We start from the raw sequence: 18,720 nt of genomic DNA on the forward strand, positions 1-18,720 counted from the left end.
TTTCTGTGATTCTGTGGCTGTTCATAGTGCAGGTTTATGTGTATGCAGAAGTTTTTGTACTGTGTAGCAGAAAGTGCTGGTGGTAGCAGAAAGAATAAAACCTTGAGGTTTTCGAATTTGATTGTAAAATGGTAAAATGTGAGAAGAGAAAATGTAATTTGAATTTCAATTTGTAGGGCTTATCATCAGAAATCCTGTTTTTAAGCAGGTACAAAGTGAGAATTAAAGCTTATTTTGTCAGTTTGCAGAACAGAATGGCTCTTCTGTATCAAAAAGGAAATAAATGTCACATTTTAAAAAGGGCGCATTCCTGCTTAGAGTTCTTTACCTCTTCTGTGTGTGAGCAGTTGAAGGGGTTGTTATGCATTGGAGTGGGCTGCCCAGGGAGGTGGTGGGGTCACCATCCCTGGAGGTTTTCAGGAAGTTGGTTAAAACTTTGTTGTAATAATGCCAAGGTCATGGGTTCAATCCCCTGTGTGGGCCATTGACTTAAGAGTTGGACTCGATGATCCTTGTGGGTCCCTTCCAACTCAGAATAGTCTGTGATTCTGTGGAAAGACTGGAAGTGGCACTTACTGTCATGGTGACATAGGGGTGATCAGTCAAAGGTTGGATTTGATGACCTTGGAGGTGTTTTCAAATCTAAAGGATTCTGTGGTTCTGATAAGAGAGGGTGTGGGGTAAGAAAAATCAGTGGATTGGGTTGTGGCATGTGAGCAAGTGGGGAAGGGGAGAGCTAGAGCTGTGAGGCATGGTGCCAGAAGGCAATGAAAGGGTTATTTGTGGACAAAAAGTGTGAAAGGCAGTGGTCACTGGTGGCTTGCTGGACTGATGGGCAGGAACTGTTCCCCTGCTCTCTTCCAGTGCCCTCAGAATTCCAGCTGATGTCAGTGCTGCTGCTGAGAGAAAGAAAACAGAGCAGTGGAAATTGACTTTGTTTTTTAATGTTGAGATGTATATAATGCTTAGGTTAAAAGATAGCTCACATCATATGTGCCCATCATATGTGCATCATAATCCTTGTATTATTTGTGAAGGATGAAGGGCAGCGCCAAGCTAAGGCACTTATTAAAAGTTAAGGTTTGGCAAAGCAGTGTACTGGCCTCATCCTGAAAACAGACCAGCCTTACTGCTTTCAGTAGAACTGCTCAAGTAGAGGAAATAGATAAGAATTGGCAGGTTCAGTTTGTAATCCCTAGCTGGACTGTAAATGCTGTCACAGACTTGAACAGAGCAACACAAGTTTTGTGTGTATGGTCTGCATTTAATTACTTCTGGTTTCATTCAGTTTAGAAAAAGCTGTTTTAATGCTGAGGGTCATCAAGTGCAGGGAGAGGCTGCTGAGAGACGCTGCTGAATTTCTGTACCTGGACAAGGCCTTGGCAGCCTGTTTTGGCTCCTTACTTCAGGAGCCCTGGACAGGCGACCTCCAGACATCCCTGCCAGCCTCAGCTGTTCTGTGATTCTCTAGTCCAGAGCTTTTCAGAGTGTATTAATTTAGGGATGGATGCTCTTCAAACATGTCCACATCTGATAGACAGGAAAGCTCTTTGAATGGGTCTTTACAAGCCTTGGCTCAGAGTTGCTTTTCTATTCCATAGGGGAGGGCTCATCTCCAGGGTGTTGTTGTCCTCAGCTTTGATTGGCTTTGCATGGAGATAAAATATGAACAGTGTGGTTGATATTTGGTTGATGTGAACTTGGTGTCACATATACACAGTCTCAGCTATTTGATAATATCTAACTCTGATAATTTCTGTTAATACAGAAAAGCAGTGACAGAACCTGCCTGAAGAGTTTTTCGCAAAGAGTGTGATAAGGTACAGTGCTTCCATTTTAACATTACAGAACAGTGGGTTTTTTTCCCTTGAACTTGCTGTTTGTAGTGCTGGTCCTACTGATGTCTTTCACCATTTAAAGTTTGGCCAGAATGTGTGAGTCGACACAGGCAGGCACAAACTCACAGCTAGAAGACAAAGAATAAATTTATTTCTATTACCTTGCCAATCATGGGATTCCCAAAGCAACACCTGGGCACAGGTACCATACCCTGGATGTGGGCACTGTTAAACTCAGTCCATGCCAGAGGATCACCATCCTATCAATGCTTATTGGCAGCTGCAAGGTCCTTTGAGCAATTTACAGTCTTCCTTACCAGTCTTCCACTTTTAGCCCATTCCTCCGCTAAAGTATTTTCCAAAACCATTAGAGTTACCTGATCTGTTCTGTGTTGGGCATCACGTTACCAGGATGGATCAGTATGTTAAAAGTCCCAAATTGAGTTGATTGCGTGGGTGTGTATTTGGGGGTTTTCAGTAGTGTTGCTTAATGTTCAGGAAGAACTTGGAGAAGGTGGGAACCTGTATGCTGCAGCCACCATGTCTGGAATCGGCAATAAACGGGCAGCTGCGGAGCCGGGCCCGTCTGCACCTCCGGAGAAAAAGGCGGGAGTTGAAGACTCGGGGACTACAGTGGAGACCATTAAGCTTGGAGGTGTTTCTTCAACGGTATGTCTTCCCCACTCAACTTCTTGCTCTTTTTCATGTGGAAACAAAAACATGTTTGTGTTCACCGTGAGCCCTTCTGTGATGTGTCTGGTGTGCCATGTGCCCCTGGCAGGAGGAGCTGGACATCCGGACCCTGCAGACCAAGAACCGGAAGCTCGCAGAGATGCTGGACCAGCGTCAGGCCATTGAGGATGAGCTGCGGGAGCACATCGAGAAGCTGGAGCGCCGGCAGGCCACTGATGATGCCTCCCTGCTGATCATCAATCGATACTGGAACCAGGTTGGTTTGTTGCTTTTTATACACACTTCTCTTGTCTCTTCTGTACCACTGCCCTGCTTTTATTCACATCTGTTGTTTGTCTTGCTGGTCCCATCATTCAGTTTGATGAAAGTATCCGCATCATCCTTAAACGCTTTGACCTGGACCAAGGTCTCGGAGACCTTTTGTCTGAAAGAAAAGCGCTAGTGGTGCCAGAACCTGAACCAGACTCTGACAGTAATCAGGAGCGCAAAGATGAGAGGGAACGAGGTGAGGCTCCTGTCTGGGGACAGTGGGAAGGATGGATTTCAGCTGTGGACAGTGCTGATGTCCCTTTTTAAAGGGTGACAAAGGTTCCCTTTTGCGATTTTGGAGGTGAGTGATAGGTTACCTGCTAGAGCACATTGACTTTTTGGTACCTCTTTATATTCCCAGGGGAAGGACTGGAGCCAGCTTTCTCCTTCCTGGCCACTCTGGCCAGCAGCACCAGTGAGGAGATAGAATCCCAGCTGCAGGAGCGTGTGGAGTCCTCCCGCCGTGCTGTTGCCCAGATTGTGACAATGTATGACAAGCTGCAGGAGAAAGTGGATGTGCTGTCTCATAAGCTGAACAGTGGAGGTATGATCAAGGTGGCAAGTTTTCAAGAATGCTCATTTACCTCCACCTTAGACGTGATACTGCATTGTGAACATTAAGGCTTAGTCAGTCTCATGCTCATTTATTTTCTAAACTAAATTGGCCTGGCTCTCCAGACTCCCTATAAAAACCTCTAATAAAGGACTATATGCTACAGATGTATTGTAACTACCTCTAAATTTGAATGCTGAGAGCTCTGTCCAACATGTTGGGTTAAGAAAAACCTCGTTTCTGCCTGTAGTGTGTGTATTCATGCACCTGAGAAGTTACGGATTGCAGCTGAACCTTATCACTGTGGTGTCCTCAGCCATCATGTAAAAGGCTTCATGCTTACAAGTGAAGTGAAATGAGCACTGTGGACTGGTGTTGGACTCTTTGTCACTGGCAGTTTAGTAAAAGTTGCAGGAATAACCAACTGCTCCATTTCCACTGAGTTGTGAGCAAAATGATGCCCATCTAATGTCTTGGTATGCTTAGTGCAGTGGTCAGTTCTGAATGCAAAGCAGAGTTCTGCAGAAAAAAGCCAGATGACTGACTTCTGGAAACTAATGTAACAGATTCATATTGCACTCAAATGGCTGTCTAATACACTTCATTAGCTTAAGAATTTTAGTCTTTTGCATGAAAACTTGGGAGAAATTTTTGCTCATCCATAGTTTGTCTGCTGTCCAGAGGTTTCTATGTACTCTGATCGAGGAGCTCTGACAAGTCTGTCATTGGTGCAGGGAAGTGTTTCTGTCCTTAGTTGGCAGTCATAAACTGTCGTAGCGTTGACACTGGTGCCTGTACTCAGGTGTTGTGGTTGTCCCCTGATAGGTTTCATCAGACGGTTAATTGCGGTTTTATGCATGAATTTGGCCTGCATTAAGGTATCTGTGCTTTACAAGGGTATGCTCTGTGTTGCTGATACCAACACAGTTGAGTGATCTCTGACATGAGGGAAGGGTCATAAATATGCAGCATGTTAAACTGTAAAGCCTTTTGTTAGGTGAGTGCAAGTCAGAGTTCTCTGATGCAGATCAAGCCCTTGGCAAAGACCTGCAGGAGAGTGAAACACAAAACCAGACATTTCCTTTTCTGTTTTCTTCTTTCACTCTTTGCTGTTTAAGAACTAAAGTCGGTCTTCCTTGATGTCCATTAAGTTTCTTTTCTTCATGCATTTTTCAGATATTTCATTGATGGAAGAAGCAGTACTGGAACTTAACACCTACCTGTCACATGAAAATGGACGGCTGCAGGAACTGGCTGATGTTCTTCAGGAGAAGCACCGAATTATGTCTCAGGAGGTATAAAAAGGGGAAAGAAATCTACCTTGGGGTCTTGCTTAAAAACTGTGGTCACCAGAGTTTGGAAAGCAGGTTATTTCCTTGGAGAGGGACAGGAGTAACACTGTTTCAGAGTTATGAAAAGAGTTATTGTAGTGGAGATTTGTACATAGATTTTCTGTGTAATTCAGATTGATTTGGTTGTAACATCACAAAAGGGAAGAGTGTAACCAAATCAGTGAGTTGAATGGATTTAATGTTAGAACAGAGGAAGAGGTAGGGTGATGCAAATGGGTTGTGTAAACACCTGAGATGCTTGACATGACATCCCCGTAATTCTAAATTCCTTGGTTTCTCTACATCCTGTTTGAAAGTGTAAGAACATCAATTCTAAGATGATCCCAGTCATTAGAGGTTCACATTATTGGCAGTATTTGTTTTGGAGGCTTCAGTTCCTTTAAAAATTGTGTTAATGGTTGATCTTGGTTAGACCTCTGAGCACTTATGTGGTCTGTAGAGTAGATGCACACAGATTGAAAAGATTGAAAAAAAAAAAAAAGCTTTTGAATAAGCTTGAGGTGGCTGCCTGTGTATGCTGCCAGCTATTACCAGTTTCTTGCTTTTTTTCCATTTTCAGTTTTGTCATATCTTTCTTACTGTCTGGAGATTCAGGAGTGTGAAATTCAGGACTGTTGATCAAGTCTATTCCCACAGCAAAAGATGTAAAGCACATGAATAAGAGGAAAAATGATTAGTGAGTGTTATGGTTTGAGCTGGCAAAATTCCAACTGCCTAATACAGAGTCAGAGAATCCACTCTCAGAGAAGAGGAGTGAGGGAAAAAAAAACAAAAACAAAGCTTTGGAAGGGTGAGGTTTTTATATTTACACAGAAAAAAAGAAAACTTAAAGCAGAATATGATATAACACATATTGGAAAGAAATAACAACACCTCCACCCAAATCACCCAGCTAATAACCCAGATTCCAAACCACCCAAATCCCAGAAAACCTCCCAAAAACTCTTCCCGAGAAACCTCCCAGCAAGAGAGAGACAAATTAACAGGGAAATGTTCACCTCCCTAGGCAAACAACAGCGTGGACAGCAGTAGGGCCTAATCTCAGGAGTCAGGGCAGCAGGAATCCTCCCAGGTTAGGAGCAGGGACTGAAAGAGACAGAAACTCCTCCTTCCTCTCTTATTATACCCCTTGACACTTCTTGATGGTGTCAGATGATATGAAATACCTCTTTGGCTGCTTAAGTTGGGTGATACCTGTCCCCTCTAATCTGTGTCACAGCCTTTGAGGCCTGCTAAAACTGAGGCCTAAATAGGACCTATACTGAAGCTAAAGCCAAAACTACCACAGTGAGCAGCCTCAGGAAGAGCTGATTCTATTCAGTATGCTGGCTGAAACAGTCTTTTGATTGCAGTTCTCCAAGCTGCAAGAGAGAGTGGAGACAGCAGAGTCCCGGGTGTCTGTTCTGGAGACCATGATTGATGACCTTCAGTGGGACATCGAGAAGATACGCAAGAGGGAGCAGAGGCTGAACCGCCACTTAGCAGATGTTCTGGAGCGAGTAAGCACTGTCCTCTTTGCCAGGCAACCAGAGAAATGGGTGCAGTTTGGGATGTGTGACATCATCCCATGGTACTTTGCTGTGAGAACTGAGAATTTTCAGCATACCATTTCTGGTCTTGAATTTGCTGTATTGGCAATCTTGTCAGTATTTAACTGGGTGTTGATGAAATCTCTTGCTTTTTTTGCAGGTAAATTCCAAAGGATACAAGGTGTATGGAGCTGGGAGCAACCTCTATGGAGGCACAATCACCATTAATGCCCGCAAGGTAATGACAAGGACTTGGCTGTGGGCAAGGGAAGGAAAAAAGTCAAGGAGAGCTTGTGCTTGGGGCTATAGATTAGAATAGAATTTAGATACTTTAGATTATTTTAGATCCTTTGTCACACATCTGGGTGATTGGGCAAGCCATTTTATCTGTATACAAGGTTTCTACTTAGAAAACAGACCTGGTGGAAGTAATACTCTGTCTCACTTGCTAATGTTACTGGACTCTTTAATCTATAATTTCTGTTGCTAAATAAACAGTTACTTCATTACTACCTTCAGGAGAGACATTAACAGTAGGATTTACAAGCAGTTTATTCCCAACAGTTTGAGGAGATGAATGCAGAGCTGGAAGAGAATAAAGAGCTTGCTGGGAATCGCCTCAATGAATTGGAGGAGCTACGCCAAGATCTTGAGGAAGTAACAACACAGAATGAAAAACTCAAGGTGAGACATCTGTACTTGTTTGAGGATGAAGATGTTCTGTGTGGTGTGCTGCCCTTTGCTTTGCTGTGCTGTGCCTTCAGGAAAACCTCCAGGAAAGCACTGTTCTATTCTGTGCTTGCTCTTTCAGCTGTTTTGTAGTTTGTACAAGGTACAATTTAGTGAGTCTGTGACTTCGCTTGCAGTTCAGTGAGTTGGTGACACCATGAGGTCATTGTTGGAAATTGGAATGGTTTCCTTCCTGTTTTCCACCCTGATGTTTTCTGCACGTTTTAGTGTTGTCTAGTTACAACTGTTTTCACCTTGTTACAAGTATTAATTCCTCTTCCACCTTCCCCACACCCTGTGCAAGAGGAGAGAACTGAAAAAGCTGGGAATTTTGTGTAGGAGAGAGAGGCTTTTGAAAGAGTCAATGAATTGATGTCTTTCCCAGTGTGGATGAATGGATAGATAGGAAACAGCATATGAGTTTCTGATGTTTTAGAGGTGGAAACACAAAAAGGTAAGTGATGGAGAGAATAATCCAAATGTCGTTTTAGTCTATCTGTTAGCCTGTTACAAAAAATGTCTGACCTGAAAATCTAAGTTTAAGGCGTCTGGTTCCAGGAACTATCTTGAGGCACCTCTAAATTCTGTTTATCCACATGAGTTTGTTTTGAGAGAAACACTCTTCAGCTTACAACTTCTTTTTTTCTCTTCAATAGTGTAAAGGTGTAACTGTGTATATATGTGTCTGTTTCACTGCTGGGAGTCACAATCATTTGCTCTTTTTTTTGTATGGAAAATTCAGATTCTGTTCCTCTGTTTCTCATTTCTCTTCCTATCAGTCACTATGTCATACTGGTAGAAGGCTAACAGGCTTTCTAGCACATGCATTTTCTCTTTCATACTTTTCTGTATGTCCATTTTTATTGATTTATGATTACAGTTTCCTGTAAATCCATTGTGAAGGTGTGTTATGTTTTCCAAGTTCATATCTTTGAGAGAAACTATTTCAGGATCCAAGAGTGAAAAATTCTGTCCCATGAGAAATTTCTCTTGTGCGCAGGAGAAACAGCCTAGTGCTTCAGAGGAAGCACAGACTTTTTAGATTGATACTGAAGCATGTCACTTGTAGCTACTTCACAGCAATGCTTTTGAAGTTCTGCCTTTGTCTTTGCTTGTGGCAGCTTGATTCGCTGTTCTCCCATCTTGTGAAATAAAAACCAAAGGCATGGGGATAGTTTTTGTGGCATCTTCTTGTGTCCCACCTAGGTTGAGCTGCGACGAGCAGTGGAAGAGGCTGTGAAGGAGACTCCGGAGTACCGCTGCATGCAGTCCCAGTTTTCCGTTCTGTATAACGAGAGCCTCCAGCTGAAGGCACACCTGGATGAGGCCCGGACGCTGCTCCACGGCACCCGCGCCACACACCAGCGCCAAGTGGAACTGATCGAGGTAAACACCTCTGCTCCACCAGACCAGGGAGCGGTGCTGGGTCTGAGCGGCTCTGGGGATGCTCAGGAGATTTACATTTCTGGCAATAATTCAGTCTTTTCTGGTATTTTAAATTGGTGAGGTGAGAGAGCAGGTTCAAAGCACCAAGTCCTGTTCGCTTTTTGCTCCTCAGAGAGACGAGGTCAGCCTGCACAAGAAGCTGCGTACGGAGGTGATTCAGTTGGAGGACACCCTGGCACAAGTCCGCAAAGAATATGAGATGTTGAGGATAGAGTTTGAACAGACACTTGCTGCCAATGAGCAAGCAGGTATGGTGTTGTCCGCTGTGCCTAAAATCAAACACCACCTACCCCTGCAATGCCCATTAGAGACTGCACTGCAGTAAAACACCTGGCTGATTCTTTGTTATTGTTAGATACTTTTTCTGGCAGGTCTCTTTATCTCTGTAAACAAAACTCTTATGTTTTGTTGGGAAGCCAGTTCCATGTTAATCTGACTTCTTTTTACATGCTGCATAATACATACATTTTGCTAATTATTTGATTCATGACAGGGTATTTTGCATTATTAAATATTACCTAGAAGGGGGAAGAGTCATTTACAAGACTGGAATAACAGCCTGGATAGGAAAACAGTAATTTTCAAATTTCATCAGTGGAAATGAAGAAGTTATTTCTAAAATAGCGATTAAATCATAGAGGTTTGTTGTGGCATGACATGTTTCCCTTAGGATTATGGTGAAAAAAGTAATGGGAAATTAGGACTGTGAATTTGCAAGCACTTAACATTGCATGTAAAACTGGCACGCCTTTTTTCTGCAAACATATTTTGATGCTCTATTTTGTGGCAGAATGGCAGTAGTCTTATTTTGGTTCTTTGTCACTGACACTTGGCTTGTTCTCTGTCTCCATGAGAGTCCTTGCAGGAGGCTGACCAAAGTGTGGTTTGTTACAGCTGTGTTTCTGTTTTTGTAGGCCCAATTAACCGGGAGATGCGTCACCTCATCAGCAGCCTCCAAAATCACAACCACCAGCTGAAGGGAGAGGTGCTGAGATACAAGCGCAAGCTGAGAGAGGCCCAGTCTGACTTGAGCAAGGTATGACAGCAGAAAATGCCAGAAAAGAGGAGGAAGTGCTTAGGAGGAGGGGGAATGTCATCACCCTTTCCTCCACTCTCAGGCTTCCTGATAGGGCATGCAGGGTGCAGTCTGATTTCAGTGGAGCTCTGCATTCTTCTGCCTCCTCCTCTGTAGCTGTATAGTGCTCCTTGAAAAGTGGTAGCAGTGACAAGAGGGGGCATGTGAGCACGGATCTGGGAAGTTGGGAAAAGGGGATAAGATAGACTTCTGGCTAAGAACTTAATGGTTTGTTTTCTTCTGTGTCATCTTTCTTGATGTTCTATGACAGATCCGCTCTCGCAGTGGTAGTGCTCTCCTACAGTCCCAGTCCAGCACAGAAGACACAAAGGAGGAACCTCCAGAGATCAAGCAGGAACCTGAGGATCCTTCTGCCCAAGTGTCTGTCCCCAAGGCTGCTCCTGAAGATGTTAGTGAAATGAAGGCCAGGCGAGATGAAGAGGAACGGGAGCGAGAGAGACGGGAGAGGGAGAGGGAACGAGAGAAGGAAAAGGAGAAAGAGAGAGAGCGAGAAAAAGAGAAAGAAAAGGAAAAGGAACGAGAGCGGGAAAAACAGAAGCAAAAGGAATCTGAGAAGGAGAGAGAATCCAAAGAGAAGGAGAAAGGGAAGCATGAAGATGGAAGAAAGAAGGAGGCTGAAGTGATCAAGCAACTGAAGGCTGAGCTCAAGTAAGAGCTATCCTCCCTTTCCTGCTTGAGCAGTGCCCATACTGGGATGTTCCTGTGAGATGTGTTGTACCTTGCTCTTAAAAGATTACTCTAACCGAGTGAAAGGGGAGTTTCCCGGCACCCTCTGTATCTGATTGTAATCTGGTTAATGTACTAATGTTTCTCTTACAACACCCTAAAACGTGAGTTACCAAACCACATACTTCATGGTATGGATCAAGTAATATTTATTTTTTGCTGTCATAACAGTTGTGTAAAGCTTCACAACAGCAGGTTATTAATAAAGGGCACAGGAGTCTTTCCTCTCCTTAATCATCACCAAAGCAGAGATGGATAGTTTGTTGCTTACTGTTAGGGTACATGTTTCCACCCCACTTTTCTTGCCTTTTCAACCCTTGTGCCTCAACAAGTTTCTTATTTAGCCTGTACTGCTTGGCTGTTTTATATTACCAGGATAAGTAGAGCCGAGGATGACTCCATATCCATGTGGGAGATGGAGAGAATATTGCACCGACTCTCATGCTGGCTGCGTAACAGCGTGGCTTTCCTGTAGTGTTCTCACAGTCTATCTCCTTGTCTCCAGGAAGGCCCAGGAGAGCCAGAAGGAGATGAAGCTGTTGCTTGATATGTACCGATCTGCCCCCAAAGAGCAGAGAGACAAAGTGCAGCTGATGGCAGCTGAAAAGAAGGCAAAAGCTGAGGTAAATCTAATTTCTCTTCCTTTTTTCTTTTTTGTGTGTTATTTAAACTTTTTGGATACTCAGTACTAGAACTGTGTGGTTTTGCTCTTCAAAACTGATGATTATTTGTCTTCTTGGTTTTGTCACTTAGAAGAGAGTTTGGCATAGAGAGGAACAGGGAGATTCTGGGATATCCTCCTCTGGGAAAGGATGATCCCTTTGCCCTGGCTGAGAGACATGGCTCCCACGTTCACTTGCAGATTCAATTCATTGTGGAGTGAGCACGTGTCCCAGAGACACACAGCCAGTCAGACTGTCACAGACCAGATGCTGCCTTCAACAGCTTGTACATACAGGACTCATAAAACAAAAGCGTAGACAAGTCCCTTCGTTTTCAGCTGGTAGATTCAGAACGTCACTAATGCAGGCACACACACACAGCAATCCAGGTTCACAAGCATACAAAAGTACCAGCACACTCCTCTGGTAACCCCTGTGGTTCCAGGCCCCTTTTACCTTCTTCACAAACAGGTCACATCTGCAGTTAGCACTTATTCTGTGCAGCACACATACACATGGGGTAAAGAGTTAGATTACACGGAGACAGTTAAGAAAATGTCTCATGAAAAGATATAAGAAGATAGGACAGGACAGGCTGCTGTGATCATATGTAGGGCTGAGTCAGACAGGTGTGTACTGACTACCCACATTTCACATGTGACTGGCTCCTTTTATACCCTTCTCTGTCTAACCCCAGTTTGTTCATCCTTGTTCTCCCGGTCCCTGCACATCACTTCTGTGTTTGCACAGCTCTGTTAATTCCCATAGCACTCCCAGTTCAGGATCCACCCCTGGTTTACAGTCTTACCAGTTACCAAGTCCTAGTTGACCTTCCGGGAAGTGGTGCCTCTGGTTTCTTGGAAGCCTGTCAGCTGTTGTGACTGGGGAGGTTTGCTTCATCTCTTTGTTTTGTTAGGTCTCTGTCTCTGTATATTTTGTTTCTGGTTTCCTCATTCTCCTGCAGTCTCATAACCTTATTGGAATAAACATTCTCACAGTCTCGTATGCTCTCATCATTTAGTGTGACTGTCCAGGTTTTGTTCTCATCACTGCCTCCTTTATCATTTGTGTGCCAGGCTTGTGTCTCTCTCTGTTTTGTGTTACTTTCTTATTCTATATTGAAAAAGGTCCTTGACTGGAAGCCCTTAAGGGAGCAGATGCTCTCTGTCCACATACCCTGATATATACAACTGTGAGAGGCTGATGTTTCTACTCTGACAAAAGATTCTATGGAATTTTCAAGCATTTTGACATTAAGGTCTTGATCTTACAGCCCCTCTCAATGGTCCATCTGCCAGTAATGCCCTGTCCTGTCAAAATAACATGGGCTTTCTTTTCCCATGCTTTGAAGGCAGTTTCTTCAGTGTTTCAGGGAATTGTGGGGAAAACAGGCACTTCACAATGTTCAGGCCACATCCTCATGTTAAGTGTTGTTTCTGGTTTGTCCTTGTTGTAGCTGGAAGAACTGAGGCAGAGGGTGAAAGAATTGGAAGACAAAGAAAAAAAGGAGAGTAAAAAGATGGCTGATGAGGATGCCCTCCGCAAGATCCGAGCAGTGGAGGAACAAATTGAGTATTTACAGAAGAAACTGGCCATGGCTAAGCAGGTGAGAAGTTTGTGAAGAGTTCTGTTTTGGCTGGTGCACCTGTGAAGGAACTGCCTTTGGGTTAAAGCCAGCGAGATTACCTGAGAGAAGGAATTTCTGTCTCTCTGTGGGTCAGAGATGGGAGTTTGGTCCTTGTTTATTGAAGGGAGCAAAAGTGAAAAACCCCACAACTGGAGGGTGTCAGAGACCTAATAGCAGATGATGGTGTGGAATGTTTAATAACAATTAAACATGTGGCCTTGATGCAAAGCACAGAGGGGAAATAGCTGAATCAGCCACTGGGGGAGGAGGTTACAATTTCTTTTTAGAAGTTGTTATCTGTACAAGTTCATAGAATGAATATGTTTGCATGCTGTTGGTAAATACCTTTTACAGAAAAGGGCTTAATCCAGTGAAAGAGCAGGACCACCTCAGTAGGGCAGAGGCAGGCCCATGACTTGACATGTACTTTTCTGGAATTCAGGTTCTTTCAGTTGTGGAACGGAACTGCTCAATCTTGTCACTTATTGTTGAAGTGGTAAAAGTGAGTTTGAGGGCTCAGCAGTATGTTAGTTGGGAGCTGCTGAGCCGTCCACATATAGAATTCCTGGCCTGGTATATCTGACAGCTGTCCATGTAGCTGCTGGAAGTTGGGAGTTGGTTTCTGCCCAGTTCTGGCAACGACTGTGCCACAGCTGATTCTGCCAGCAGGCAAGTAACAGTCCCTGAATGCTTGTGCACATGGCCACCTCTTCTCTACACCTTCAAATTTGGAGTATCTCCACTGGGGTGCATATTTCTAGAGAGCACCTTTTCCTGATAGTTGGGAAGGTGCTGTTCTCTGATACTGAGACATCTTCTTGCATCCCTGCTGGTGTCTCTGAGTGAAATGTTGAGGGTCACTGTGAGGGGTACAGGAGACAGTTTTGCCAAAACCTGTGATGGTTTTGCAGGAGGAAGAGGCCCTGCTGTCGGAAATGGATGTCACAGGCCAAGCCTTTGAAGACATGCAAGAGCAGAACATCCGCCTGATGCAGCAGCTGCGGGAGAAGGATGATGCCAACTTCAAGCTGATGTCAGAACGCATCAAGTCCAACCAGATCCACAAGCTGCTGAAAGAGGAGAAGGAGGAGCTGGCAGACCAAGTTTTGACACTGAAGACACAGGTAACCTGGGAAAAGGAGAGAGGACAACAGCACTGGTGGGGAAAGGTGGACATTTTGTGGGTTATCTCAACTCCACACACTGTGAGATAGGGGAGAGAATCAGAAGGACGAAAGTGAGGAAATGGGTGAGTTGAGTTAATGGCAGTTAACAACTAAGGGACAGGTGCATACACAAGCAAAGATAAAACACAAATTAATTCACTGCTTCCCATGGCAGGCAGGAATTCAGCTATTGCCATGAGAGCAGAGCTCCATCATGCATTATTGTTAGTTAATAAATGCCTCAACACTGAACATCCTCTGACTTTCTTTCCTCCAGCTTTTACTGCTGAGCACAGCATCATATGGTGTGGAATACCCCTGGGTCAGGTGGATCAGCTGTCCTGGCTGTGTGGGATCACAGCTTCTTGTGCACCCTCAGCCTACTTGCTGGTGGGCAGCATGAGACTCAGGAGGTCTTGATACTGTGTAAGCACTGCTCAGCAATAGCTAAAAGAGTAGAATGTTATTGGCACTGGTTTTTTTCCCAAATGCAAAATAGAGCAGCACATGAACTGCTAAGAAGAATTAACTCTATCACCACAAAAATCAGTACAGCAGGAAATATTCTTTTAACAGACCTAGGAATGGTGTGTCACACTTCAAAGTCTTGGTATGAAACTGTGACTGCTGTATGAGCATAAAATGTCCTAGAGGTTCATTGCTACGGAGAACAAATGGGAAAAAGAAACTGGGAAGTAATTTTCATGTTGTAGTGGTAATTTTACCTGTATATTCTACCTGTATATATTGGTAACAAGCAGGAGCAGCTGGAAATTGTGATTCAATTAGAACTATCTCAGACACAAGTACAAGTACAGGCCTGGGAAAGAAGACATTGAGAGCAGCCCTATGGAGGTGCTGGTGGGTGAAAAGCTAAACATGGGCTGGCAGTGTGTGCTCACAGCCCAGAAAGCCAAACATGTCCTGGGCTGCATCACCAGTAGCGTGGGCAGCAGGTGGAGAAGGGGATTCTGCCCCTCTGCTCTGCCCGTGTGAGACCCCACTTGCAGGACAAGAGGAAATGGTTTTAAACTGAAAAAGGGCAGGTTTAGATTAGATATAGGAAGAAATTCTTTACTGAAAAGGTGGTGAGCCACTGGCACAGGTGTCCCAGAGAGGCGGAAGGTGCCCTATCCCTGGAAGTGTTCAAAGACTGGTTGGAGAGGGCTTTGAGTAACTTGGTATAGAGGAAAGTGTCCCTGCCCATGGCAGGGGTGTTGGAGTGAGGTGATCTTTAAGGTCCCTTCCAATCCAAGCCATTATACATTTCTATATTCTGACATCCTTGGAATGAAGGTGGAACTGTTCACTGCCTTGCAGCAGTTCTTCAAGCCACTGTTCAAAAATTAAGACCTCTTTCTTGCAAATATTTGACTGCTGAGTTTTAAAGTATTGAGCAGAGATATGTGAATGCAGCCCTTAGACTGCTGGATGGCTGTTCAGGGAGAAAAAGGCAGCCTGAAGCTCCTTGGTGCTGGTGAGGCAGGGATAGTTTTAGCATGACAGCTCTGAAGACACCCAGAGCATGCATTTCATTCCTTCTGTATCTCCTCTCCTTTCCAAGGTGGATGCCCAGCTACAGGTTGTACGTAAGTTGGAGGAGAAGGAACACTTGCTGCAAAGCAGTATTGGCACCGGAGAGAAGGAACTGGGTCTGCGAACACAGGCCCTGGAAATGAACAAACGCAAGGTGAGTGATTTCCTCTTGGGAGCTGTTGCCTTGCGGGAGGCACAGAAGGCTCTGAGCTCTTACTGGTGTTACAGTACCTGGCATTACCTGGTTTTGGACTAGTATACCAGCAGGCTTAGGAGTCTTGAAGAGAATTCTGATGGAAGTACTGTAGACTGATGTTTCTCTTGACCAGGAGGAGCAGGTCACATGTGTTTCTGTGAAAGCCTGATTAGGGAGCTGAAGTAAGGTGCATTTATAGGAAAGCTGCTGAGAAAGATGAGGCAGCAGCCAGATGAAGTTAACTGGGGTCAAAGCTTTTATAGGAAAGATAGGATAAATAAAAGGGAAATACAGCTGGGGAATGTTAAGACTTTAAACAAATGCCTAAGTAGTTGTGTTACGAGTAAAGTAAGACCAAGTCTCATGGTTGATGCTGCCTTTGTTGTTAAACTTTTAGTAGAAATGCAGGAATGACATTAAAAGAGGCAGAAAGGCAAGTAGAAATAGCACTGTGAAGAGGAGTTGGAATTCAGCACAGTCACTCTTAATATGACAATCTGTGGTATTCAGGGAGCTTGATTAGAAGGTTATAGGACAATGGGTGAAGAGAGAACATGCTTAAAACCACTTACCTTGTGCTTCTGTCTACTTCAGCTATAGAACCACCTCTAAACAATGTAATAGAGAAAACATGGAATAGAAAAAATAGAGAAAAAGCTGGAGGGCTGAAAATACATGAAGAGGAGAATTGTTTGGTTTTATTGTTTTTCTAAGTGACATGCTGTGCATTGTGACAAGATTTGGCTCTGGTGAAGAGGGATCTTGAAGCTAAATGATAAGAGCTTGTTAATAATGAAGGTATTTTGACATTGAAGTGATGCTTAGGGAATAATTTCAGTTATTTCACTTGGAGATACTAAAAATGGATAGAAAAAACAGACCTGGATCAGCTTGAGGAGTATTTGTGAACAGTATTGGATTGCCAGGTAGAGGGACTAGAAATCACTAGACCTCTTTTTGCATGCTTGGTTACTTCTATACTGTTTTGGTTTCTTTTCAGGCCATGGATGCAGCCCAGCTTGCAGATGATCTGAAAGCTCAGCTAGAGCTGGCTCAGAAGAAATTGCATGACTTTCAGGAGGAGATTGTGGAAAACAGAGTAACTAGAGAGAAAGAGATGTTTAACTTCAAAAGGGCTGAGGTATATGTCCTATGCACAGTCCTTCAGTATCTGTTTGCTTTAGTGTTCATCTCCTTGTACACTGAGCTTGGAGTGTGTTTCAACTACACTGTTTTGGTGTCCAGTTTCACTTTGACTTCAGCTTCATCAGGTCTTGGCTCTTTCAGGTTTTGTCCACGGATAACAGACAATACTTGTGGCCTAAGATGATATGTGGTCTGTTGGATTACTGGGGATGGAAGTATGGGTGGCGTGACTTAGGTGCACTGTTGGCATGTTCTCTTTGGTCCCTGAAGAAACAGTGACAGAGAATGTGCTGCTCACTCATTTGTTCTCTTGTTTTCTTGCAGGAAGATATTTCTAGGTTGCGCAGGAAGCTGGAGACCACAAAGAAGCCTGACATGGTTCCCAACTGTGATGAGATACTGATGGAAGAAATCAAGGATTACAAGGTAACTATCAACTTCCCTCTTTTCTTTTCTTCAGTATTTTACATCTCTTGTCTGTACTCTGGCATTGAAGAAACTGCCTTCTCCTGGGGAGGAACAGAAGGGCCTTCATCTCCAGGCATCTTTTAGCACATCCAGTGGAACACAGTGTGCCCTTACGGTGACGTTTGTGTGTTGCAGGCCCGGCTGACCTGCCCGTGCTGCAACATGCGCAAGAAGGACGCTGTGCTCACCAAGTGCTTCCACGTCTTCTGCTTCGAGTGCGTGAAGACGCGCTACGACACTCGCCAGCGCAAGTGCCCCAAGTGCAACGCGGCCTTCGGTGCCAACGACTTCCACAGGATCTACATCGGCTGATTCCTTCTGCCAGAGCCACGGGAAGTCACTGATTAGACTGACCACCCAGACTCCCTCACCTGCTGTGGCTGCCACCCATGGGGCAGTCAGAGCTTCTGTCAGCTGATCTGCAGTTTCTTCTGGGAAGTGTGTTTATGTCAAGAAACAGATTCTGGATCTTGATTCCTTTCTTGCCCCTTTCCTTCTGTTCTTGCCCTCTTTTTTGTGGATAGTTTATGCCTGAGAGGAAATTTTCCATCCATCACTATTACACTGCCGGGCTGGGAACAGCTAAGTGAAGTCCTGCCTTGATGGGATGGAAGCTGTGTGTGGTGCAGCAGAGATAGTGAGACCAATATTATTATGAGGCATTTGCTTTGGATGTTAATTAAATCCCATCAAAGTATGGCACTGCTGCTGAGTGAATAGTTTCCCAATTAACAGGCCAAATAACTGAATCTTTAGACTTCAGTGGAATGACTCCTTACACGTGTATCTTTCTCAGTCAGGGCAAGGACCTCTGAGGGCTGCTGTATTAGTAAACATCCTCCCTAGCCCCAAAAGCACACACACATCTTAATATGCAGGAGAGGAGAAAGGTAAGACATCAGAGAATCTCTGAAAATAGCATTCCACTGATGAACCCTGGTTGATGCGGACACCTTCCCCTAGGCTGAGGCATCATTGTCATTGTCCTTAGAAGAAAAGGATTTTTAAGGGGTTCCTTTGTTGCAACTTTACCAAGAAGATTAATCTTTTTATGCACAAAAGCTAATTAAAGCTGTTGTTTAGGTTATTTTTTTTTGTTTTCTTGCCTCTGGTAGTATCTGCCTGTGCTCCTGTCCTTTGTCCAGTTATTTGAAATGGTTTTTACAAGTTTTAAGCTTTTAAGTAGAGAGGCTAACTTCTTTCTTCCTCTGGCTTCACAATGTACTTGACTAAAACAATTTAGTCCCTTTGGCTGTAACTCCAGTATCTTATTCCTGACACAATAGAAGGGCCAAGATGCTGGATTATTTCTGCAGTTGTTTTGACATGGCTGCAGGGAATTTTGTGAAAGGATGTGGCATGGGTTATAGTTTCTATGCTTCCTGTGGTTGGAGGCTGTATTTGAAGTCTGTTCCTAAAAGCCAAATGTGAACTCATGCATTTGCTACATTCCTTCACAGGGTGTAGTGTTTTTCCTGTAAACCTAATTTTCTTGGAAGGTGCACCTGTCAAGAGGTTTATCTTGTGTGTCTCTTCCCTGAACCATAAAATCTGTACAACCCTCCTGCATTCACCATAGCCAATAATAGAAACAACAGTAAAGTGAAAGGAATTAATCACAGATTGTCTTACAGTATGCATTATTATC

General features: G+C 44.0%; 1 protein-coding gene across 1 annotated transcript; it reads left to right on the plus strand.

Moving 5' to 3' along the window:
- Nucleotides 1-1,769: 1,769 nt before the first annotated feature.
- RNF20 (ring finger protein 20) lies at nucleotides 1,770-18,693 on the plus strand. The gene is made up of 20 exons (XM_071581654.1): nucleotides 1,770-1,820; nucleotides 2,337-2,507; nucleotides 2,620-2,787; nucleotides 2,889-3,036; nucleotides 3,202-3,384; nucleotides 4,570-4,688; nucleotides 6,098-6,244; nucleotides 6,435-6,512; nucleotides 6,839-6,958; nucleotides 8,210-8,389; nucleotides 8,562-8,697; nucleotides 9,364-9,485; nucleotides 9,796-10,193; nucleotides 10,777-10,894; nucleotides 12,390-12,539; nucleotides 13,472-13,684; nucleotides 15,291-15,416; nucleotides 16,459-16,599; nucleotides 16,929-17,030; nucleotides 17,208-18,693. Exons 2-20 carry the CDS (start codon nucleotides 2,379-2,381, stop codon nucleotides 17,382-17,384), a joined length of 2,955 nt encoding a protein of 984 aa, XP_071437755.1. The 5' UTR covers nucleotides 1,770-1,820; nucleotides 2,337-2,378; the 3' UTR covers nucleotides 17,385-18,693.
- Nucleotides 18,694-18,720: the final 27 nt, after the last annotated feature.

The sequence above is a fragment of the Pithys albifrons genome, chromosome Z, assembly GCF_047495875.1.
Source record: "Pithys albifrons albifrons isolate INPA30051 chromosome Z, PitAlb_v1, whole genome shotgun sequence".
NCBI classification, from domain to species: domain Eukaryota; kingdom Metazoa; phylum Chordata; class Aves; order Passeriformes; family Thamnophilidae; genus Pithys; species Pithys albifrons.

Coding starts and splice junctions, on each gene's coding strand:
- RNF20 (XM_071581654.1), top strand. CDS start 2,379: ATGTCTGGAATCGGCAATAAACGGGCAGCTGCGGAGCCGGGCCCGTCT. Junction 8,698..9,363: donor TGCTGCCAATGAGCAAGCAG/GTATGGTGTTGT, acceptor CTGTTTTTGTAG/GCCCAATTAACCGGGAGATG. Junction 12,540..13,471: donor AACTGGCCATGGCTAAGCAG/GTGAGAAGTTTG, acceptor ATGGTTTTGCAG/GAGGAAGAGGCCCTGCTGTC.